Raw genomic sequence first — 26,500 nt, forward strand, 5'->3', positions numbered from 1 at the left:
TGGAAAGCTCCGACTGCTTTTATCATACATAAAATCATGTTATATTTCTAGGAGAATTATCGAAAACTCAGAAACTGAGGGCCTTGTTTTTTTTATCTTTTTTTTTTTCTTCCAGAAAAAAAATCACCAAAAACATCAATAAGTACAGTAGCAACATATGTACTGCACAAGACAATTAACATGTTAACCAACAGCTTTATATGTACAATTCACTGGGTGAATTCCCCATTTCCCAGACTGTAACATGTTGCCTATGTACTAATGCACACAAAGTCATCCTTTTAGTGGAACACGACTACACAAAGCAAAATAGGAGAGTGGAGAGTTTGCACTTCAACTTGGAAACTTCATAGTGAGCATTTCCCAGTTTAATTGATATAAGACGCAATTACCCGGATGCATTAAATTTTAATCACTTGTTTTCTAATGGGACATGCTGATTAAAGGCTGCATATTTAACTACTAGTACTATAATAATTATGGCTGACATACATCAGCCATATTTATTAAAGAGCTGAAGAACTGGAGCTATTTTGGTGTGCCAACTCTGAAACAATCATCAGAAGTATACGGTTTCTACGAAACATTCTAAAGCAAAATATTAAAATAATGATTCAAAATCTAAATACTATAAAGAAGAATTTCTCATTTTGCTTTGATAGAAATGTCCCTAATTGTTTGATGCTATTTAATAAATGCATTTTTATTTTTTCCTTGATTTTTAGGCACAACCACTGTTGCTCAGCTGTAAGCAAATAAAGTCTTCGATCATAGCCGGTAATTATTTTCTCAAAAAAAAATAAAAAATAAAATCACAAGAAATTTGAAAAAATGGGCTACAAGCTTAGAATATTTTGCAAATACCTGAATGCGTATAAATTATAAATATCTATTTAGCTGCAGTTATATACAATGGAAGAAGTTCCACAAGTATGTGTGTGGGAACAAATCAAATTTTAACAGTTTGTAAAAAGAGTGCATATTGTTAGCTATGAAATTGCCTTGCACTTATACAAAACATTAGCGAATATACACAGGGCACTTGTTTAAGAGGTTTGACTTAATGCTTTCATCATGAGGTCTAAAAGCAGAAAAATCCACAATTGAAGACAAAATTCTACTAGTAGGCCTGATGATGACACATTCTTAACTGATTTTTATATTTTTTAATACATTTCTTTCCAAAGATGACATTCAACTTCACCCTCGGTGTTTAAAATGGGGAAGCATCCAGAGAATATTGCCCTGTGGTTGTAAGCCACCCTTTTTCAGCTTCCTATTTTTTCTCTTTTTTCCCAGATTTCTTCTTGTTACCGCCCGATTTTCCATCTCGCTTTCCTGCAGCATTGGTAGGTGTAAGTGTGCTTCCTGGGATGTAGACATTTTGCCTATAGTCAGGAACGTGCTGCAGGGTAAACTGGGGTCCGTACCGAGCACTGAGACCCATGGTTCCCGTTCCTCCTCCGAGTCCCGATGTTCCCTCAGCAGCCTCTGCAGGGTAGAAAAACAAAAACATAGTATTTTGCAAGTGATTATACAATTCTCTAAAATAATATAATGTTGGTCACTGTTGCCCATGCTTTCCTATAGCTATGGCCCAATAACTGTAAAACGAATAAGTGGCTAAACACTTTGCAATTTAAATATGTAATAAAATAGACAAGATACATTAACAGGATTTGGGAACAGGTGAATTGGGACCATATCTAAAACTCTTAAGGGATACAATTGACACCATGGTTGCCAACAGTAAAACAATATTTTTGGGGTCAACGTTATTTTGCTCAGCTGAAGTCCTACAAGTGATGTTCTGTATGTTCTTTCCATATTTTCTTTATAACTCTACCCGATAAAAGTGCATTTGGGTGAAACAAGATACACTCCTAGTCAAGCAATATTGATATTAACTAATGGACCCCTAGTCATGCCCTCTTCTAAATTGCATGAATTAATGAAAAGGATTGTTGAATATTGTATGAATATGAAGAGGGCATGCTAAAGGTATTATGATGATATATTAGGGAGCATGAAGATGGAGCTGCAATACTGAAATTGGTAGGGGATGGAAATGATGGTGGGAAGGAATAGGATGATGGGTGTTATGAATCTGGTGGTTGGAGGATAATGATTGTGGTTGGGTATGAATTCGGATGTTGAGGGTATGATTATGGTCCGGGGCAGATATACGCTAACACATACTGCAAATATATACAGCCTCTAATACCATAAACATACATGCATAAACACATACCCACTAACACTTTACACAAACATGCATACAATTACATATACATACATACTAATAGCCACTCTAACACCATGACACATAATCACTTTAACACCATGCACTTGCTCATATACACATACATGCATACACATGCATTCACACTCTAGCACTATAGACTTAAAGGTACATGCATACACAATCTAAAACCATACATTTACAGCCACTCACACATGTCTCCCTTCCTCAGACTCCCTCTTACATGTGTATATCTATTTTTGTAGGCGAGCTGCAAGTTTATTGTGTTCTACTGTGAAAGTAGGTTCTTTGTTTTCAGTAATTTATTTAAATACATAAATGTTATATTTAGAAACTTTTTTGCATTATACAGACAATATACAGCTGCTCTCTCAGTTGGTCTGCATGATGTCATTGGCCACAGTCATATAAGGAACAATGTGTTTTCAAATGCATCTTAATAAGACTAATGTATTTTTAATATACTTTAAAGTGCATGGATTGTTCCTGTTTGAACCAAAAATTATTGGGGCCAGAACCCCATGTGTGCAGTGTGCTCAAAAAAACGCACCATGAAAAATATATAAACAGCCATTTAGATGTTCAGTTGTATATATACACAATATTGCAACTATAAGGGTTCTACTGTACAGTGATGTACTCATATCCACTAAATGTAAAAAGAAACAGAGCCCCAAATATGTTCTTCTCCTTGGGAATGCACTTGGGGAGTATGATTACTAATAAGAAATGGGAAGTATGGGAAGTATGATTACTAATAAGAAATATGCACTTCTTAAGCCTGAAAGAAGAAAGGGTTTTTGCATATAGAACTGTTATATGTTATACTGTAATTCTGTCTAGAAGAAACCTTTTCCATCTGTATTTCTGAACAGATATGTGAGATATGTAATATTATTGTAAGTAGAGACTGGGACCCTTCAGTAAACCTAGAGTGGTAATCTTTTGTAGATTTCACAGGCACCCCCTTAAAATAGTAAAACAATGTGTATCTAATTTGGGAAAGATGTCTTTTTTTTACTTTTCATAATCCCCCAATATATGTTCTTGGTTAAAATGATGTCTGCATGACTATATGTATCTAATTATGCATAAAAAAAACTCCAGACTAGATGCAGACTAAATGGTTCCTATCCGCCTTTAACTCTTCTGGTTCTGATTTAACGCAAACACAAACGGCAGTCGACAAGATTGGTTTAGTTGTGGCTTAGAGTCACATAACTGAACACATGAAATAAAGTGGTCCCATTACAATTTAATCTCAATTAAACACAGTCAATTTGTAGTACATGGGGCTTTGTTTTGAGGCATAAACTCTACAGGGAACATATGGCAAGTACCAAAGTGATTAAACATGTTTGCATATTGTGTATGTTCTCATAGTAAGAAGCTAGAAATATCATTAATTAATCATAGTTGAAGCTTTCCAGTGAGCTCATACACTTCATATTGTAAACACATTGTGTTTTCTCCTATGCCATCAACACTGACCGTTTGCAGATGCCAGAATCATTGCTTGAAGTCTCTCTGTTTCAAACTGGTTGTTTGGCCACACTCCAGCTTCTTCTGTGGGTTGAGCTCTAAAGAGACCACAACGACACAACGTGTTTTATACTAACTATCAAAGCAAATATAAAAAGAAACCACAAACAGCTAAAACACATTTTGCATTGTTAATAGCATAGGATGCCATTTCAGGATGTTCCCTAATGGGAACACAGCAAAGTAGAATGCAGTAATTCTAATTAATTATAATTATTTTTGTAAACACATTTTTTCCAAAATAACCTTGAATCCTTGTAATAATTTACATTCTACTTTGTCTATCGATTGAATTTATGAGTGTTAGTTTTCATGAGAAAAATACAGAAAAAAAAATACATTGAAGCCTTCCTACGATATTATGCCATATGCCTTTGACAAAAGATATACAGAATGATACATTGGAAGCAATACAAATCCTAAAATTAGAGAAAAAGGATAGAGATATTCCTGTTTTGTGAGCTCATGTCACATTTCTCTAAAGCAAAATATCATCCCTGAGACTTTCTTTGGATCTTCCTGAGGACAACTTTGAAGATTGCTTGCAACTTGCAGTGATGTGCTGAAAATGGTTTGAAAATGGCTGTTGTGTAGTATGGGCACAAGTATAAGCAACTGAATCATGTTCTCTCTATTACTTTTACAGCATGGTGAGGGTACTAGTTGTTCATGCTTGATGTGGATACCAGGCCCTACACTTCATGCAAGCGCAAAGAATTACAACTCTTCCATATATGTTTTCTTTAATCCTTCACCAAAGTCATCTCTCCTTTCTTATCCTCTTGGACCCTTTGTACAATCTGTGACACTGTGGACCACCCTTTCCATTCCTATGGCATCTGCGACACAGCTCTTTTCTGGCTCAGACTCAACTTTTCTGTCTACTTCTCTAGTACTTGTTTGTTTCCCCTAATGATTTTATTCTCTTCTCTATCTATATCTTCTGTCTCTGAAAGTTTAGCATCTCAAAGAACTGACCTTTAGGTTATTTCCCCATCTCCTCTATACACAATTCCTGATATATCCATTACTGTTGATAATTCCAGTACAGTGAAAGTGCCTTGGTGTTACAGTTGACTCCACTATCTCCTTTGCCCCTCACATACACCTGCCACATATTTCAGACATTAACTCCCTTGCATTAAATACTAATAGCATATTCCCTTGTCAAATCCCATTTGGATTGTTATAAACCCTACCTAACTGGTCTTTCCCCCTCACAAATCCAATCTTTTCTGAACATCTCTGCTAATTTTCTCATCATCTGCTTACCCACTGTGTCAGTCCCTTCATTTACTCTCCATATATTCTAGGAATAAACCCCTAACCCTTGCCTACTAATCCCTTTACAACACTGGGCCATCCTATCGTACCACTTATTACCATTTTATTACCTATGATGTACCTGTTCTCTAGAATCCCCTATATTGTTTTATCAGACTCTCTCCTGCTTTAACTTTAAACACTCACTAAAAATTCCCACCTGTTCAGTGAAGCCTACAATCTATTGCCCTGATACCCACAACCTGTATTTGCACGTTTAACAGAAAGCCATGCTGGGAAAGGGCACATTGCAGGTATTTATTTATTTTAATCTCTAAATGTTTCACTTATTTGTCAATGTAATTGTTCTAAGTAGCAATGAAGGAATGTATATTACATAGCAATTCACAAATGTTGGTTTGTTGGTGTTTTGTGTAAAACAGTAGATAATTAAACAATTCCCAATGTTTACACCAAAACTGAACTGCCCATTATAAATAACCCCCAAAGCAATTGTATATGACATAGAGCAACATGATAAAGTGGTCTTACCACCATATCAGCTAATGGAATTACTCAATCAGTGTGAACACTCAATTTATTGCTATGGTGACACTATGGTGGTCATAAGTCCAACCAGCATAAATTGCTTTTCTTCAGCATTTAAATAATGTATACAATCAATATGGCAGCAAATGTCATGCAATGCTATGTACAAGAAAATGCTATTACTATATGAAACTTCAAGGTCATTGGGAGCAAAAAGAATGTACTGATAACATAATATGGGGTACCTGGCTATACTCTCTATTTGTATTAAATATTACATAAAAACACAGCAGGAACAATGGGAGCCTAAAATACACCACAATTTACTCACCCACTGGGCCCAGGTCTTTGAGCCTGCGAGAAACGCCATTCAGTGTTAGGCTGCGCCTGCTGAAACAAAGCGGAAAAGTGTTTTTAATTGGTGTTCTGCAGAGTTTAAATGTATATTTTCATCTTAGATTTTAGTTTTATTTTCTTCTTGGGACCTAAACTAAAAAAAAAATTGGAAATAACTGTCACGTTAGTAAAACAGCTGGACGGGTTCATATTCAACCTTGTGGAAACAAAAGTTACAGCATAATCACATAAATAACCTTGAACAAATCGGTATCATTCTGAGAATTTTGGTAAAAATGACACTTATTATTAGTGAGGAAATTCTTGTAAGTACAACAAATACATTTAAAGATAGTGTAATGTCCTTTACAACTCCTCCAATGTAAAATGCATATTAAAGTACCATGTGAAAAAAAATTATGAACAGATTCTATATAATGTTTAATGTGATTTGTATTGAAAAGGTAAAAATAAAATTTAAAAAACTTACTTAACACATTTTAAATTACTTATAGTGCAAACAAAAGTAAATTAATCTCTCAGTGACCTTACACAAGGCAAATCATATAACTAATTCTATTATTATCGATATACTTAGATGAAAAATATAATTTAAAAATAGGTATGGAATAAGCCCAGCAAGATCAAACACATCCAAGTCCACAATAATAAATAACAAAAGTTAAATGCACAATAAAATTCCTAAATCATCAAAGTTAACATTATATGAAAATGTAACAACTACAAATGCTAATCAGCTCTCAAAAGCACAGATTTGATATTAAGAAGGTCAGAGTACATACGGATCCTTAATCTTAAAACAGGATAATAACGGTAGTTTTAGTATAATTTATCCCTATGCCCTCATATGGGTAAATTCACAAAAAAAAACAACATTTTGCATTGGTGCAAAGCTTTTCACAAAAATTCTGGCTTACTGCCTCCAAAAGGTCAAAGGTCAAATTAGTATTTCCTGGTGCCATTATTCTGATGTATTGAGGACTGTGAAATCAGTAATGACTTAAGCTTTTGTTCGAATAATTTAACCTTGCCTTAAGCAATAAAATCATCTATTTAAAGCACTTTGATCTCTGACCCCAAAGGACATCAAGGAAATCAACGTTTCTGTATTAAAGGATTAGTTTCAGCACAATTGTATCAAATCTACTTATATTTTAGGGGATTTCAAGGTTTTGGAGAATGTCACTTGTTTAAGTGACCAGAGAAAAATTGGAATGACATCAGTTCCATTATTTGATGCTACATGCTTAATTGTATTAAAGATCTAACAACGCCATGGTGAGAACACAGTGATAAACACTGAAACTCAAGTTGCTTTTTTAATTGTAGTACAATGAATGATATCCAACCTACATGAACGAATGGAACCTTAGCCGGAATAACAAAGCTGTGTTCCATATAAAAATGTCATTACAAAATAAGGAGTAAAGAGGGAAATCCTTCTCCTTGGTATTAAATACAACTCAACATTTTCTAAAATAGTAGGACATTTTCTTTCAGATTTGAAGTATTTACTTAATCTTTTATTTTTTTGTAATACAATGTTGTTCTATGTTTGTGTTTAATTGTGAGTAACCATCACTATCTATCCGGGCTAGATTGGGGATGACGAGGCGGCCATGGCACTTTAATGCCAGCAGCCAACAAATAATATAAGTGCGGCCGGCGGCCTATTTATTGGCAGATGTGGGGTACCAATAGATGCACCGCCTATCCCAGATTATTAAGGGCATGCATTTGTTGCAGTTTTCATGATTAACATATTAGATCTGTTGCATCGGCAATGGACAGGAGCTTAAATTCTCAATGTAATGCTTCAAATAACCTCTTCATGTACCTCACCTCTTACCACAACGCTGTCCCACTCCAATGACACCACAACCCCAATTCTCCATGTTTACATTCTTGATATTTGGAAACATAACGTGTTATTTTGTTGTTGAGGCAAATTTGTCTTTATTGTACGCTGTGAGTTTTTGTTTCCTGTATGTGCCTTGTGCTGTGGGGCAATATAATATGACTTTACAAATGGATTGTACCGATGATGCTTCTGTTCCTGTGATGCACTGAATGATTGTGTATATTGTTTGAGAAACTGAACAAAACCAGTAAATAAAAATATCCTACGAATAACTTAATTGACCATTCTAGGTCAGTTGTAAAATAGTATGACTCATTTCTTTTAAGTGATGAGTGATATTTTTCATTAACTGTTAAAATACAAAGTCAAAATGATAAAATGAATACATCCTAATGTTACCCAAACATTATATGATTAGTCTGATTAGAATGCATGTTGATCGTTGACCTACATGTTTCAGGCAGCTTTTAGTAAGGAAATGGCTGTTGGAGTACTAATAGCTAGATGCTTAGAGAGGAAAAGGGCAGTGACCAAATAATAACTCAAAGAATAACTATTTTTAGTAATGGGTGAGTAGATGGTTCTTTAGTTGACCTTAGATTTATAGTTTGAATAATGATGTGTTAACATTTTCTACAATGGCTCTGTAGTTCTTTTTAATAACATGCCATTTCTCACACACGTGCCACATGCCTAGAACATTTATCATCTGACTTTTTGAACTTTTTCACTATTTATACATATTTATTAACAATGCAGTAATTATGAAAAGGGAAAGTCTCTTCTTAATTAGCTAACATAGTCTAGCAGTCTCCTGCCCCAAACAGCCTCTCCTACCTTGAAGGCATATTAAAGAATGTAGCAGGAATTTTAACCGGTTTTTGGTATCTCAAAAAAATGTAGATTTCTTTAAGTGTTTTATGTACCAACACAAATTACACATTATTTTCCGTGTTTGATGTACCAATACAAATTACACATTTTTTGTTTCAGAACAAATAGGGCTTTCATTTGAAACCATAGAAATATGCAAAAAATAATAATTGTGGGTGCTAGTATGTAAAAGGATTTTTTGCATTTTTTTCTTCTACACTAATTACCCCAGATACACAATGACCAAATTTATGTTTGACAACATCCTCTGATTACAGTCATACAATTTTTTATGTTCTTGAGGGCAACATCCCTTGCATAGTACCCTATAGGATAGTATTTTTAATAGTTATGGTTTAACAGGTTTGGGGGTAGTGAACGGGGGTTATATTTTTTGCATGTAGAGATAGGGCAATGGGATGCAAGAGTTTTTATATTTTTTTATATTTTAGTTCTTTCTTTTGCACTGTTATTAGTGCAATATAGATAGAGATCCCTCTAGGGACCTCTCAAACATGTTATGTATGCCAGTAATGTCACAATGGGGATTGCAATGTGTGTGATCGACCAGTAGGGGATTGGAGATTAGATATTTGGGATTGGATATTCCAGCAGGCAGTCCAATCAGGCCCTGTCGGGGATATCCTGTCCTCTGATGACTCCACTTGTGGGATCAGGCATTCCTGACTCCACTTGCGCGATCGAGCATATCATTACAAATGATTGGTCAGCAGGAAGCCAGCGATGATGGCTTCTGCTGACAGGGGGAGTCCATGCTTTCAAAAGACAGCAAGAAAGTCAGGATGTACCTGTAAATCCTAAAGGGCTTCTAAGCAGAGCTTTTTAGGATGTAGATGTAAATATAAGCAGAGCTTTTTAGGATGTAGATGTAAATAAGGGATTGAAGAAGTTAAAACGATTTCTATACTTTGTGCAAAATAAAGTACTTGGCAGCTTCAGAGTTGCAGCATACTACCTACTGTGCATGTTTCGTGCCTGCTTTGGCTGCTCAAAATAGCTAATCAGTGGCAGGAAAGTGTTCCCATTGAAATGATGCAAAGTGCTTTCATGCACACAGAAAATCTCATTAGACCCCTTGAAAATCCCACACACGCCAGCTCTAGAGCTGGCTTGAGGTGACTTTGTACTGTTAAGCAGAACATGCATTTGGACATGTGCATCTCCTGCAAGTGAATACACTGGAATTTGGAAAATTAAACAAATATATAGAAAGTGGGAAATCCAAGGGGTGGTATTCCCTTTGCTACAAAACCAGGGCATGTCTCCCTTTAAGACAACCAGCCCCCACCCACAGTATGCTGCTGCCTAATGAGCCCTTAACAAAGGAGAACTCTGATCTCCCTATCAGGCCCATTAATATGCCGTGGGTTACATCACTGCCTGTATATATTCAAATGCCAAAAAAGAACCAAACATATAAGAAGACAATCATCTATCATGTGCCTTTAACCATGTATGGTTTTTCCAAATATTGATATAACATATTTTTTAAGGGTCACTGTCACGGGCAGGGCTATCGGCCGAGCCGCGACGTGGGAGTATGGGTGTACCAAGGGTTAAACGCCAACCAGACTTCCGGCGCATTTGGTCACTTTCCCCGCAGGGCACCAAGCAACCACCACCAACCCCAACCAGTCACCCCAAAACTCCCAGTGTAAACCACGCTGCCACCACCAAGAACTTTAAAACCGGGCGTCTTAGGTTACCCAAAAACAATCAGACCGCGATAACTACACAATCCCCAAACTGATATCTATATAGTTAACCGCTTAGTAACGTGACGTATTTATATGTATACAAAAGGCTATCTCCAGGCTGAATTCGATTAGAGAACAAAGACAGAACTGATTAAAAATGTTTAATCTGAGTATAAAATGGGTCACAGTGCTGTTACATAAAAATGCATATAAAAAAGAGACATAGACTTAGATAGTACAAAACAGTGTAAAATAAAAGGGATAAAACAAAGTATCATACCATACTTCCTTGGAGCCTTGATGTTGTCTCTGTGATGGTAAAAACAGGCTCTCCCTCCATTACCAATTGCCCACCTTTTTATCCCCCCCCCCAAGACCGCCCTTTTCCTGTTACCTGAGCAAGGGGATGGGAGTAGGGGGTTCAGAACTATGACCTTCTGAAGGCGGGGTTATATCTTCTCATCTTTGGTCTGGGATCACAAAATATGTAATATGACGCTGGCTGAGCTTGGCATAATTATGACACCAGGATCATCATAATTCTCTGGTCCTAGTGATCATTTTCATACCAAACTTCACACCTGTATCAGGTGGCACAAGGACACGTTCGCATAACACTTGTTATGGTCATGCCTGCATGGCGTGTTTGGTCTCCCTGAAACCAGCACGTCGCAGGCATAAGGATGCAATGTACGATGGGGCCCAAAAGTTATGTACCCATCATATTTTGGACATTATACATTTAATAATTTTACCCTGTGTCTATTGATACCCTGTCTCCACACCCCAGGGAGATGTTGCCATGATGTCTGGCCTTTCACTCTTCCACAGGAATCCCTTCCTGTCCAAGGTGACAATACCCAGCATGGGGTAATCAAGTTTTATTTTGGGTTCTGGCTCCAAAAGGAAAGGTGTGAACAAATGTTACTGGACTTAGCATCAGTCAAATGCCTTAACCCATTCAGTGCCAAGCTCCAGTTACTCATGCCGTGGCATGACAGTCACTCCAGCCATCACCCTCTAGACCAGACCTGGGCAAAGCACGGCCCGCGGGCCACATCCGGCCCGCTGAATAGCTCGGACCGGCCCGCAAAGAGTGTCCTGGTGACTCACCAATGAGTCCGGTGTCCCCCCCCGCCCCGGTCACTTACCTTAAACTCCTGTGTTGGAAGCGTTTGTCTCGGGTGCCGGCGCTTTACGCTGGGCGCCGGCATATGACGTCAGACGCCGGCGATCAGCAGTGAAGCGCCGGCACCCGAGACAAACGCCTCACGCTTCCAACACAGGAGTTTAAGGTAAGTGACCGGGGCGGGGGGGGAGATCCTGAGAAGGGGGGGTTAGGGAGTTAGAGGGGAGATACTGAGAAGGGGGGGTTAGGGAGTTAGAGGGGAGATACTGAGAAGGGGGGTTAGGGAGGGAGGTCTTACTGTGTGTGTGTGTCTTACTGTGTGTGTGTATCTTACTGTGTCTGTCTTACTGTGTCTTACTGTGTCTGTGTGTGTCTCACTGTGTCTGTGTGTGTCTTACTGTGTCTGTGTGTGTCTTACTGTGTCTGTGTGTGTCTCACTGTGTCTGTGTGTGTCTTACTGTGTCTGTGTGTGTCTCACTGTGTCTGTGTGTGTCTCACTGTGTCTGTGTGTGTCTTACTGTGTCTGTGTGTGTCTTACTGTGTCTGTGTGTGTCTCACTGTGTCTGTGTGTGTCTTACTGTGTCTGTGTGTGTCTTACTGTGTCTGTGTGTGTCTCACTGTGTCTGTGTGTATCTTACTGTGTCTGTGTGTGTCTCACTGTGTCTGTGTGTGTCTTACTGTGTCTGTGTGTGTCTTACTGTGTCTGTGTGTGTCTCACTGTGTCTGTGTGTGTCTTACTGTGTCTGTGTGTGTCTTACTGTGTCTGTGTGTGTCTCACTGTGTCTGTGTGTGTCTCACTGTGTCTGTGTGTGTCTTACTGTGTCTGTGTGTGTCTTACTGTGTTCATAGCTTATTCAGTTATTGTAATAAATATTTTAGCCCATTTTTTAGCTCAAAATATTTTTTCCTTTTTTTTCTCCTCTAAAATCTAGGTGCGTCTTATCAGCAGGTGCGTCTTATAGAGCGAAAAATACGGTATGCACTCCGAAGCCTTGTTCATTTTGTTCACTTCTGTGCTGTGCTAATAGTTATTCAGGCCTTACTTATTCAAGCACCTCTACCAATGACGTAGGCTTGAATAACTTTATTAAACAGCACATAAGTTAACAAAATGGACAAGGCTTCGGAGTTTGTAGTTTGTAGAGGTCTGGCCCTCTAAAACCATTCCAATTTCTCATGTGGCCCCATGGGAAAATTAATTGCCCACCCCTGCTCTAGACTGTAAGCTTATTTGAGTAGGGTTACTCAGATAATACTTAAATTATTCTAAAATAGGGGTGTCAAGTATATTGTCCCTTTAAGCATCAATGTAAACTTTTAATTTACAACCGTTAGCACAATCTTGCAGTAAAAATAAAATCAATTAAAAAAGTGCAGCTATAGTTATAGATACATAATTTTAAATAGTTACACTTTCCTGTAGTATTTTGACAGGTAAACTAAAATGCAACCTATTTTTTCCAAATTTGAATTAACCTCGTGTTCTTAAAATAAACCAAGATCTATTATGACACATTTTGCAATTAAATGAAAATCTGATTGAGTACCATGAGTATTCATCCTGTTTAATGAAGCATACTAACCATGACCACTTAAGCTGACACTTGATATGCTAACAAAAGCACAGTCAGTCCTTACTTATGTTAATAATGAGCAATACAACATGTTAGACTTGTGCATTCAGATTTGCACAAATTGCAATTTTAACAAAATTCGCCAACTTAGGCAATTTGTAAAAATCCCAGAAAAACAAGGAGAGACCCCTTGTTTTGAAACAATCGAAAACAAAGCAAATTTTCATTTGAATTTCGTTGGTGGTTTAAATCACACACCCACCTACTTTCTCATTCACACTCTCTCAGAATGTCTCCCTATTTTTACCGCCGACTGGTTCCATATCCCCGTCCCCCTGCATGGTACGGAGACAGGGACCCAGAAGTGGTCAGAGGAGAAGGTAGGAGGATTTTCTGGGAGTGTGTGAGAGAGCGTGAATGAGAGATTGAATGAAAGTGTGAGAGAGTGTGAAAGAGAATGTGAGGGTGAATGACAACAAATCTGTTTCCGAATGTAAAAAGCCCAACAATTCTCATTGAAAACAAATGGGCAGGAAACAGAATTTGTTGTCCAAAAGTAAATGGACCAGAAACGAATCGTTTTTTGGTCCATTTGCACAAGTCTACTGCACACAGACAGCTATTGTGGCCCTTAAGCCTAGAGCTTAAAAATAAATGCCATGCAGCAACACAAAACATCATGGTAACATTATGTTACAATCCAATAATTCACACACTTTTGTCAAATACTGCAAAAAAAAATCGAATACAATATTAGTTTACAGCTAATTAGTTATATACAATAACCATCATAAATGTTTTAAGAAATATGAATTCTATTCTAACTACTTTTTACTATAATTCTATAGTTTACTCTTACATGGTGATTGGTTTTCCAAACTGTGAATACCTGGAGCAGTCATCTTATCTTTCAAAAAGGCTTGTTTGATGACATTACAATTATGGAGTGCAACATTTTGCGAAGTAATGTAATGTCTACATGCAATAACATTATGTGTGTGTGTGCTCTCTGGGTTTTTGGGTCGTTATAATATCTTTATTTTCCTCCTATGAAGAATTTTTAAAAAAACTACATGTAATGTTATTTAGGAAATGATGTAGGAATCTGTATGGTTATCACTGTTACCACAAACAAAATGTGTCTTTTTATTAGTAGAGCAGATTATGTTGAATGATTAGCCAAATATTTAGTATAGTATTTCATTTCTATAAATCAACAGAAATGTACACACTTAAGTGTAGGAGAAAGAAAATGCTTCATTCAGACAGTTAGACACATGTAAATGCCCCATTTACCTCAACTTTTAGAATCCCTTTCATTTCTACCTATCTGTCAGGGACTGGGTCCATACAGATGACTGTGATGACCCAGAGCACCCAATCGATGGTGTTCAGGAGATAATGCGCAGTAGCGCCGGACAGGGCCTGGTGCTGGGTAACCACACTCCCCCGAGTGGTGAGCACCTTTTTTTGTGCGGCCACATACCACCTGATATGCTGCAGGCACCCTGGAGCAGGCATGAGACATAGCTCAAACAGACAAGATGCTGCAGGCTGGGAGTAGGGAAGCTAAACAGAGTAATAGCAGAAACAGAAACAAGCAAGGGGGACAGAGCAAGGAAGTGGGAGACAAAGCAAGAAACTTAACCAGACAAAGCACACATGGTACAGGACACAACAAAGGACAGGGAACAAGGCAAGGAACACAGAGGATGGAGTGAGGAGCCGAGATCCTCAGACGCTTCTCCTTTAAGCAAGGATAGGATATCTTAACTAGGAAATGGGGAGAGGAACCAAAGTCCTCAGATGTATAAGGAAAAGAGGGAAAAGGTACATAAAATACAGACACAAATAAACAAAACAGCAAGCTGTGGAGAGGAGTTCAACTCCAGGCAGACCTCTTAAAAGGTGGATACGCCTGGCGGTTTCCAGGGCTGGGGCCGCATTCTGACACTATCCTTCTCTTATTTAATTTCCCCCTCCTTCCATTTCAGACCACCTAATTCATAAATTTGGTTTATAGTGACCATTATTTAATTACCATAACGTTACACTACATGTTCATGGAATATCTTATAAGCAGTGAGTTAGGGCCATCAGCAACTTAATGTCAGGGTAGATTGACTTAACTAGGCCCGGACTGGCAATCTAGCACACAAGGCAAACGTCCAGTGGGCCAGTGGCCGACAGGGCCACATTTACGTCTTACTGTATACTCCTCAACCTATATAGATATCCTTCAAATACTCAGCATACACATCACTGACAGTGGTTGTTCCTTTATGCGTCTATTTCTTTTCATTATTATTATTACTACTTTCTATAGAAGGGACATGCTGTAACTAAAAAATAGCTTACCTGCTGTAACATGTGAAGCTCAAATGGTATTTCAATCCCTACATATAATTATTTACATAAGCAGTATTATATTTGGTAAGCCCGGCTCCAGAGTTCAGTAAATACATGCGTAAGTAAATCAATATGCAAATACAAATCCATCAGTAATTGCTATTTCCATGACAACACAGAATGTCAGCCAAAGTTCAGAATCACTGCGAAATGCAGCAACATCCTGAAAGTGTTATTATTATTCTCTTTTATTTATATACCGCCAACCATTTATTGGTTTATTTATTTATTTATTACGCTTCTTACAATCCATATATTCAAGGGGTCTGACAAGACTACAATTACCAGACTAAGACAAACCGATACATTAGGTAGAGAAGGCCCTGCTCACTAGCTTACAATCAAGCATTATATATATATATATGTAAATGTTGGATTTCCGTCATTCTGAAAAAATACAATAGAATACCAAAGGAAATAAAGTGGTTTCATGAAAAATGTAATGCATATAAACTGAAATAATATGATACATTTCACAGAGATCTGGGGGCAAGTTCTTATATATTTGAAAATGTGTTTCCATACACAAACCCCTTCATGACCCATGACATTCTATGCTATCAAACAACACTGAGCTTTAACTTTCCCATTGAAGGCAAGAAGCAACATGCCAATTTTGCACCAGCAGGGCTCAATAAAGACCATCATCATATCTCTGCAGGCTTCCCTGCCTTCTGTACCTTCTTTCTGATCATGTGTAATTAGACCAGTATGGATGATTTCCGACAGTCTCTCGCGTAACAGTAACTAGGAGGAATCATAGAATGACAAATTCTAAACCTGTAGCAACAGCAGTTCTCATGGCTGGCCATCAAGAAAGTCACCAGGGGTTCTCTTGTATGGAGAAACCTTTGAGAACCCCATAACTGTTTACTTATAGCTTTGGATTAGCTTTCTTATATATAGGTAATGTAAAAGACAGTGGCAATAATAAGCCATCCATCTGTGTCCATTTAACATGGTACTGAAAAGCAGACAAAGGCTTTTTGCAGATTTTGTTTTAAAATGTGACTTTAAGTGCATACATTAAAGATTTTACAAGAATACGTGGATTTAACTAGTTTCAGAGTTACAATGGTAAGCCAAATACATCAATGTTTTACTTTACACTTGCATGCACATATGTGGTACTTAGACCATATTTATAAAGAACATTTATGGAGCAAACAAAAAATGTGAAAATATCATTATAGCAACACGTACTCCTGCTCACTGATCAACCTTTAACAAATATGGGCTTGAAAAACACCCAGAAATGACTATGTTTGTTTTGCTACTTTCTTTCTTTTAACCTAAGTTTTGTTGGTTCCATTATCATTTTAAACCCAGTTAAATAAAGGCTTCTTCTGATGCACCCTTGAATGATTAAACTTATTTTCTATTAGAAAATGCATTCACTGTTAGAAAGAACAATAAATTCTGCACAGTCACAACCAGCTTATTAACTGATACATTAGCATAAGGCAGAAAAGGGATTTCTTCTTTAAGTCTGTGTATTTTTTTTACACTATGAACAAATTAAGTTTGAATTTTAAAAAAACATTTTGTTTAGAAGGTTTTTAAAAGTGGGTATGATCAAGTTGGTGGGACAAGAAGTCACACTCCCATTGGTTCCAACATATGTTTGCTCTATTTGTCTGATTGCCTAATAGGTCGGTAAAATTACACATACACAATCTTTGGTACTGGTGGTATCAGTGTGACCATATAGTTTGTCTTTGATGAACTGCAAGTTCAGCTTTTCAATATTTGTACATAGTGGGCATATACGTTTCATATTCTGTAAAATATTGCAATAGATTATTTTTGTAATTTAAATCAAAGAACACCTTTTGCCTCTATTTCTACTTTATAGATGGACCACCTTATTTTTAAGTGGAAGGGTTTCCATCACCTTTACCCCACCATAACTTTTGCTACATGTATTTCCTGTGCTTCTCCAGACAACCTGATTAATTTACATTTAATCCGAGTAACACATAGTCACAGTGCTCTAAAAAGGTAATGGTTACAGAAGGCATAGAAAAACATATACAAAACAGTATAAAATAAAAAAGAACCAAAAAATGTATAATTACTAAGAAAAACAAATCAGTAAATAAATATACAATATGAATAACCAAAAATAAAAAAAATAAATAAAAAAGAACAAACCACAGAAAAAAAAAGTAAAATAATCTACAGAATCTCCAGGAGTCCCTTGTCAGAATGATGTTCCAGGAAACGTCATCATTAACTTTCAGGTTCCCATTCTTATAGGGAACTTTATGGGAGACGCTCATTGGTGTCACGTGGGGAGGGGAGTATGTAGCCCACACACTTTACAATAATATATTATATTATGTTATTATGGTATCTTCTACGGTAATAATACTGGTGTGATCACGTCCTCAATATTAATACAAATGTACAGGTACCCTATAATGCTGGCGGGCACACTGTCAGTACACAGAACATCTTCATGTAATAATTTTGTTATGGAAACTCAACCATATTTCTCAAATGATAGCTCTGAAGGCGCTAGGTGCTCCGTCCCTTGTGTGATCCCAGTGCCTGGTCCCCTTTAAGATTTTACGGCACCCAAGGAAGGATATAGTAGCACACCTTGAAGATGCCCTGTCTGGATGCTCTTCCGGCCCCACTGATTTTACGGCAAGATCTGGCCTAGAAAAGATTACAATTTCTGGTATTGTATAAATACATATATATATATATACATATATCTCTTGTCTCTATTGTAAGAAGCACTGCATAATTTGTTGGTGCTTTATGAATAAAAGAAAATGTAAAACATTTTATGATTTTATATACAAACATCATAAAATGTTTTACATTTTATTTTATTCATAAAGCACCAACAAATTATGCAGTGCTTCTTACAATAGAGACAGTATAATCAAAGGGTATGAGAAAACTAGAATTGGCAGTCTAAGACAGACCGATATGCTAGGTAAAGAAGAGAGCCCTGCTCGTAAGCTTATCATGCAAATATATATCGTTTTTGTGCCTTGTATATAATTTCTCTAATCTAAGGATGTCATGGTACAACACAAGTTCAGACATAAACATACATATGCTTCTAGGTTTCCTTCCTGAAGCTACAGCAAATAAACATTGTTCATTATATGCACTCCTTCAAAGTAAATGTATGTCTACATATACATACAGTGGCTTCAGTCCAATTGTGGACAGTGCATTTCCTTTAGTTTGTGTTTTTAACACTATTATGATGCCTCATTTCTGCCTCATTTAAAAAACTAGATATTACCTAAAATATTCCGAACAAAATAAGCAAATCCAGTTAAAGAATAATATATATAAGAGAAACCTCAATCTATGCATGAGCTATAGTTAAATGCAAATCAATTACAAAAGACAAACAAACTCTCATTTAGTAACTGAGGCTAGCTTACAACATACATTTAAGGTCTATTGTGCCACGTAGCCCCACCAATGAAGAAGGCATGTTAAGGTACTATTAAATATGTACCCTAAAACGTAATAAGCACACATTTAGAAGAAGCTGCAGCTCTCGAGGTGCAGGTGAACATCCAGCTTTTGCTCCTCTATCTGTGCCAGTTTGGACTGCTTAAAGCAGGGGTCCTCAAACTTTTTAAACAGGGGGCCAGTTCACGGTCCCTCAGACCGTTGGAGGGCAGGACTATAGTTAAAAAAAAAACAACTATGAACAAATACCTATGCACACTGCATATATCTTATTTTGAAGTGAAGAAACAAAACGGGAATAAATACAATATTTAAAATGAAGAACAAGTAAAGTTAAATCAACAAATATACCCTCCCCCCTACCCACTATATATCCCCCCACCCACTATATACCCTCTCCCCCCTAGCCACTATATAATCTCTCCCCCCTACCCACTATATATCCTCTCCCCCTTACCCACTATATGTCCTCTCCCCCCTTACCCACTATATATACTCTCCCCCCTTACCCACTATATATACTCTCCCCCCTTACCCATTATATATCCTCTCCCCCCTTACCCATTATATATCCTCTCCCCCCCTTACCCACTATATATCCTCCCCCCCACCCGCTATATACCCTCTCCCCCCTAGCCATTATATACCCTCTCCCCCCTAGCCATTATATACCCTCTCCCCCCTAGCCATTATATACCCTCTTCCCCCTACCCAGTATATATCCCCCCCCACCTTGAACTCCAGCGACGGGAGCACGATGCTTCTTTCTTCCTGCACCGCTCGCTGGTGCCCGCTGCTTCACTGCTGAGCGCCGTAATATGACATCATATTTCGGCGCCCAGCAGTGAAGCAGCGGGCACCAGCAAGCGGCTTTTAAAGGCTGTCTTCTTTTTTTTGATGCGGGGGAGAACGAGGGGCGCCGAGCGGTTGCTCGGTGCCCCTCTCTCTCCTCCGCATCATTTTTTAAAAGCCGCTTGCTGGTGCCGGCTGTTTCACTGCTGAGCGCCGCAATATGCCGGTTCGGTTGCCATGGGTGCACGCATGGGACGTCAATGACGTCGCTGCGTGCGCCTGCTCCCGGCGGTCCCCGCGTTTTTAAAGTAAACGCGTGCCGCAGGGACTTCACAGAGGCATCCTTGTGTACCGAAAGCATCTTTCGGAACACATGGATGTCCTGAGGCAAAAACACCCGGCGGGCCGGGTAAATGCACTCGGCGGGCCGTAGTTTGAGGATCCCTGGCTTAAAGCAACCAAACACTGGCAAGAAAGTGGTCTGACTAAGATCAATGGGAACACTTTCTACACATGGTTATTAGGGGATTTGTCCCGCTTGGATCTGTCTGGGCCTAGCTGGTGACAAGTATAGTGTGCTTTACACACGTGAAAGCAGGAGCATTTGACCAACAACATCTCCTGCAAGCCACGGAACTGGGAGCATGGACACCATGCAGATGCGCCGAGGGGATCCTAATGAACAAGGAAAAATAATTAATTGAAAGGTGGAGTGCTAGAATATGCATTAACCCCTTAAGGACAATGCATTTTGAGATTAAGGGGTTAATGGTCATATCATGGTAGTAGTGTCCCTTTTACTGTTGACTACGTTGTAGGTGACACAGGCGTAATTTCATGATATCATACAGTATCCACTCTTTAGCTAACTATGTTATATCCTGATTTATATCCAGTTAATTTCTGATAAGGGGTTTCCCAAAACTAAATAAACTTAAAATACTTGAGTTAGACAGGAAAAGAAAAACATAAAACACCAAAACAAATGTGTGATTTCATGTGTTTCTTCTCCTACCTAAAACCAAGTATTTTGAGTTAGTTTAGTGATGTCTAGTTACTTCTTCAAAGACTATTAAATGGCACATTATATAACTACCGTAATCTGTTAATTTTCATTTCAGATATACAGTTTATAGAGATTAAATATAATGCTGAGACAACAATGATCATGTCAACAAAGCACAAATGATACTCATTATAATAGCACATTTATGGTCTTAATAACAGTCAAGAAATCACTATTTTTGGTTTCTAAAATCCAGAAAGTCAATAGTTAAGCAACATTAGTTATTTTATAAAAAAAGTATATTCTCTGGCGAAAACATATTTATTAAGTATTGAGACACAAAAGAGGGGTAGGTATTAGGCAACAACAGGATTGGGACACACAATATAGACAATGGGCAAGCCAACTACGGACAATAAGGTATGTGCATATGGGTATGCCTACCATTGTATACACAACTAGACTAAGATGGAAAGGAAATGTATGTACACACACACACACACACACCTATATGATCCTGCATATTCTCTGCACCCTCCCAAATCCTGCTGGCAATGAATATTAATATCTGCACTGGATCTGGAACTATGGCCGAGAAGGTAATGAAAAACCTACTGTTTACAGAAGGAAGATAAAAAAAATGAGAAAGTATATACAGTACAGAGTCATAAACAAAGAAAAACAAAGCACATAATGACAGAAAGAGGCATAAACAAGCTTTATGCACAAAAATCCACTTTCAGTGACAGCTCTACTGCCTACTAAATGGGACATCATCAAAAGTTGCAGAGATCTGTTGTGTTTTGGTCCAGACAGGCCGTCAGGCACGCATTCTGCCTTTTTGGTACTGCCTTTTACCCACCTGTACCCTGTAAAAGTGTAGTGTGCAACTGCATGCTGATGATTTTTCATCCCCTGACATTAGAGTGTGAGGGAAGATTCATCACTCAGACTCATCAGTCTGATACTGGTCATTTTCATTCAATGACCTTTTGTCAAATAAAAAACCATGTAATACAGTTTACCCTGAAAGGAGACCGCATAACAACAAATGCTAAACTATGCAAGTAATGAACAAGTGCTAAACTAACCCAGTAATCTCTTTTTTGTTGTTGTTATGACCAGTAACTGGTGACAAGTTACTCTATGTACAGGTTAAATATCAATATTTGAATGCTTTGTCTTCTCCGTGTAATAAAGAAGTTATAAAAAAAAAATTAAAAAAAAAAATCAATATTTGACTTCTTTTTTGAAGATATTACTATACAGATTCCCCTTTTTGAGCATATATGAGTGATTTTAGTGTATCAATATTATGTTGATAAAAAAAAATAATTCTAGAATAATTCCAACAGCATGGAAACATGTCAGGCTCACCTGGCTGGGTTCATTCAAAGAAGGGAATAAAACCTCTGTCTCATTGACCATGGTTTTCAACTGAGGAAAATTTAATGGCCTCATGAAGGTGAAATCATTTTTATCTGACATTGTAGAAAAACAGGACTTGTAACACTGACCCTGAGCTTCAGATGGATGCATTCTAACTTCCATATACTTCAGCGTTCCATCTGTGTTCAAATGGAGTGTTGGCTGGCATTGCTCTGTGTATTGTTTTGGTTCATGTCCTTCTTTGCAACATAACCCATTACTCCTGTGATCCTTTTTGAGACATTTGGCCAATAATATGACAAATGTAATAAAGGAAACAGTACTTATAGAAATCAGAGAAATAATTAAATAGAACGTTATATCTGGGTTATTGGTAGATTTATGAAAAAAATCTGCGGCTTCCATACTTTCTTGGACCGCACCGTCTTCCAGAGTAAGAAATATAGTGAGTTTTGCTGATAAAGGTGGTTTTCCATGGTCACTGACTGAAATCACAAGGTTTTGTTCTGAAGCATCTGTATCCTGGAGATCTCTAACTATTCTGACTTCACCTGTATGTGCAGATATGTGAAACAAGGACAAATCACTAGCTTCCACAATACTGTAAGACAGCAATGCGTTGTGACCAGAATCTAAATCCACAGCAGTGACCTTGGTGACAAAGGAGCCACCAGAAGCAGACCTAGGAATCTTCTGTTGAGCAATAAAATCCTTGGAATGCTCTGGATAAAGAATAGTTGGAGCATTATCATTTGTATCCAAAATGAAAATGTAAACGGTAGTGTTAGTAAACAGTTTAGGAGATCCAGAATCTTCAACTTGTATGGGGATTTGCAAAACCTGTACATTTTCAAAGTCAAAGGAACGTTGTGCATAAATGTTTCCATTTTTTGCATTGATATAGACGAATGAGGAGATTGGGTGTCCCTCCCCTTGTTTTTCAAGAATTGAATACATCAAATCTGAATTTCTCCCTTCATCGGGATCAAAAGCAGATACCGCAGTAAGTAATTGTCCTGCTTCGTTATTTTCCTTTACACTGACACTTAAGGTAACATGTGAAAATGTAGGGGGGTTGTCATTGACATCAGAAATATTAAAAATGATTATTTGTTGTGTTTGGAGAGTAGGAGACCCCATGTCCCTGGCTACCAGCTCAATTACATATTGAGATATTTTTTCTCTATCTAGTATACTATCCGTTACTAAAGAGTAGTGGTCATCAAAAGATTTAAATTTAAATGGTAGATTAGAAGGCAGTTCCAGAATTACCTCCCCATTCTTACCAGAATCTTTGTCTTTTACACTGAAAAGTCCTATTACAGTTCCCACTGCTGTATCTTCTGAAACATCTTTCATTAAGGATGTGACCAAAATCTCTGGTGGATTATCATTCACATCTTCTACCTCCACCTGTATGGTGCAGCGTCCTTCCATTTCCGGTACTCCCTTATCCTTTGCTCTGACAGATATCTCAAAAGAGTTTAATTCTTCATAATCAATGGCTCCAGAAGTAGAAATGATTCCTGATTTTGGATTTAAGGACAGTAATCTTTTAATAGAATCCGGGGTATGCTCATTAAAGGAGTACTCAATTTCACTATTGGCGCCCTCATCGAGGTCAGTTGCATTCAGCTGCAGTAATACAGTATTTAAAGGGACATTTTCCAGTACATTAATTTTAAATAAACTCTTTTCAAATGTGGGCGCATTATCATTTAAATCCAAAACTATCACATTTATCTCTGAGGTTCCTGTTCTTGGAGGATTCCCTCCATCTACAGCAGTAAGTATTAGATGATGCTCGCTTAGTTCTTCCCGGTCTAGAGCTTTTTCTAGTACCAGCTCTGGAATTAGAGTTCCATCTTTCCGTGTTTTTACAGATAATGAAAAATAACCATTAGGGTTTAGTTTGTACTGTTGAATACCGTTGTCACCCACATCAAGGTCATGAGCGCCTTCCAGATGAAATTTTGCCCCCGGATTTGCTAGCAACTCTGTAATCTTTATAGTACGTTCTGCTGTTGTAAAAATAGGGGAATTGTCATTTATATCTCTTATTTCAATCACCAAACGATGCAGCTCAAGAGGGCTTTCAATAACTACTTCCGCAGGCAATAAGCAGATTGAAGTTGATCCACACAGGCTTTCTCTGTCTATATTTCCATTAACAGTTAATGCTCCATTTTCCCAGTTCACGGCAAAATATTTTCTGCTCTCCTCTGATCCCATCCTCAGTCTTCGTTTAGGTATGTCATAGATCTGAAGTCCCAGATCCTGAGCTAAATTTCCCACCAAAGTCCCTGGCTCTGATTCCTCAACAACAGAATAGCGAAGCTGCCCAGAGCCCCAGCCCCAGCTACAGAGGAAAAAGAAACAAAGTACTTGCCGTTTCCAAGTCTCCACTGAGTTTTGGATGTCCATAACTTAAATCTTCTCTCTAATGATCTAGTTTTCCTTGTGTACTCTAAGGTAAGAGATCTCTGTGCATTTTAGAGCGAAACCTCCAGATAAATAAATAACTGTATTCCAGGGAGCTCAAATAAATCCACAGGCTTTTAATCGTAACAGCCCTGCTTTCTGTGCTAAGAGGAAGAAAGATTCATGAAACCAGAGGGGAGAGAATGGATGACAGCCGATCCAAGGCTGCTTGCACAAGAACAGATGACTGGTTTACAGAGCTGCCCTCTCCTGGCTGATGAATTTAATGTCTACACAGTGAACAATCCAGTTTTATAAATTACAATTAAAGGACAATGGTAGTGGGAAATAAAATATTTCTTAAAATTTCTTAAACACTAATGGCAACAAGATTGCAGCAAAACTTTAATAAAATCATATAGGAAATACCTTTTTTTCAGCTCCCATACTATGGGTGCAGCCATATTGCATAAAATATCGGTTGGATCCAACCGAAGATGTGGGTCTGTATGTTGCATTCACGCATGACCAAGAATTGATAAATTAAATGACCAGAAGCTTTCATGTAGCTTAGACATGAGGATGGCCATAAAGCATACCCATCTATTTCCCATAAGCTGCTAAACTGGTAATTCAATGCCAGCAAAATAGCTGGTCAGCTTGTGACAACAGCAAAAGTATATTTGTCATCTTTATAGTGTACTTATGTGATGGGCATGTATTATTTGAAGTGCTCATCGCAACCACTATCTTACATCTGTTGATTTTTACTGCTTCAATACTGTTGTACTGTAGACATCTATGTAGCCAAACATCAATATAGTGGAATCAAGTAGTGTCTAATTTTTTTATTTTTTGTTTGGAAACCCAAATGAAACCACACACTATACAATATACTCTAACTCTGCTCAGCATACATCTCTCCATTCATGAATTTTTTTATTAAATTTCAATTTCCCAATTTAAACCATATTATTTTATAAATTGTATAGTATTCCCAGAAAGTAACATCTAGACTTTTATATTTTAGAAACATAAGGAAAAATACACAAAAATACATCTGTGTTCTGAATGGATGGAAGATAGTGTTGCTGCAACTAGGTCATTGGTTGATGACTATGCCCTCTGCTGGTCAACAACCATAACTGTCACCATCTATTAAACTATGAAATACAAACTGATTGCATTGATTAGTATTTGAAAGATACCTTCAATTAAAAAGCCTGTGCTTGTAAGAACTGTGTTATATTTACATTTTCCACTGGCATTTCAGGCTACACAAGGCTTTCTATAAGAAAACATATTTTTTTAATTATTAATAGCAGTACCAAATTAAACTGTATCTTCTAATTTCACAACTCCTACGAAAATCTGCATGTCGCAGAGCTTTGAAAAAGTATTTCTAGTTCAGAAAATCACTCAAGTCAACCACATGGGAGCTACATGTGGTTGACAGAAAAATTATTTGTAGGTCAAGTCAACCACATGAAAGCTATTTATAGATTTAAGCAGTTTGAGCTTGTTAGATTATTCTGTGGCAAAAAAAAGAAAAAAAATGTTCTGCATGATATCAGAAATCATTTCTTAAATAATATGATATATGAATATATTCTTCTGGAAAATAAATGTATGTAAATTCTATCAATAAAATAAAGGAAAGTGTACAGGTTTTAGGGATCTTTTAGAAAGTGACATGTGGTGTTAATTAAAATTTTCCTTTAGATATTTTAGATTATAAACTTGCTTGAACAGAGCCCTGCTCATGTTTTGTTTCCATATTGTTATGTGATGCACTACTTGTTATGTATTTCTTACCCATTGTGCAGTGCTACAGAATATGATGGCACTACATTAAATAAGTAATCATTATTTTATTGCTGGACTGTTTTAATGCTAGAATTACAATT

The 26,500-nt window shown here is 37.5% G+C and overlaps 1 protein-coding gene across 1 annotated transcript; it reads right to left on the reverse strand.

Annotated features, from left to right (window-relative positions):
* Positions 1–1,276: 1,276 nt before the first annotated feature.
* On the reverse strand, positions 1,277–24,596 carry LOC149287339 (protocadherin gamma-C5-like). The gene is made up of 4 exons (XM_089492959.1): positions 22,161–24,596; positions 5,949–6,007; positions 3,755–3,843; positions 1,277–1,491 (listed from the first exon to the last, which is right to left on the reverse strand). The coding sequence occupies exons 1-4, from the start codon at positions 24,594–24,596 to the stop codon at positions 1,277–1,279; spliced, it is 2,799 nt and encodes a 932-aa protein (XP_089349085.1).
* Positions 24,597–26,500: the final 1,904 nt, after the last annotated feature.

This window comes from Sceloporus occidentalis, unplaced genomic scaffold (assembly GCF_023333645.1).
Source record: "Sceloporus occidentalis isolate IW3139 unplaced genomic scaffold, rSceOcc1.0.p SCAF_62, whole genome shotgun sequence".
Taxonomy (NCBI): Eukaryota; Metazoa; Chordata; class Lepidosauria; order Squamata; family Phrynosomatidae; genus Sceloporus; species Sceloporus occidentalis.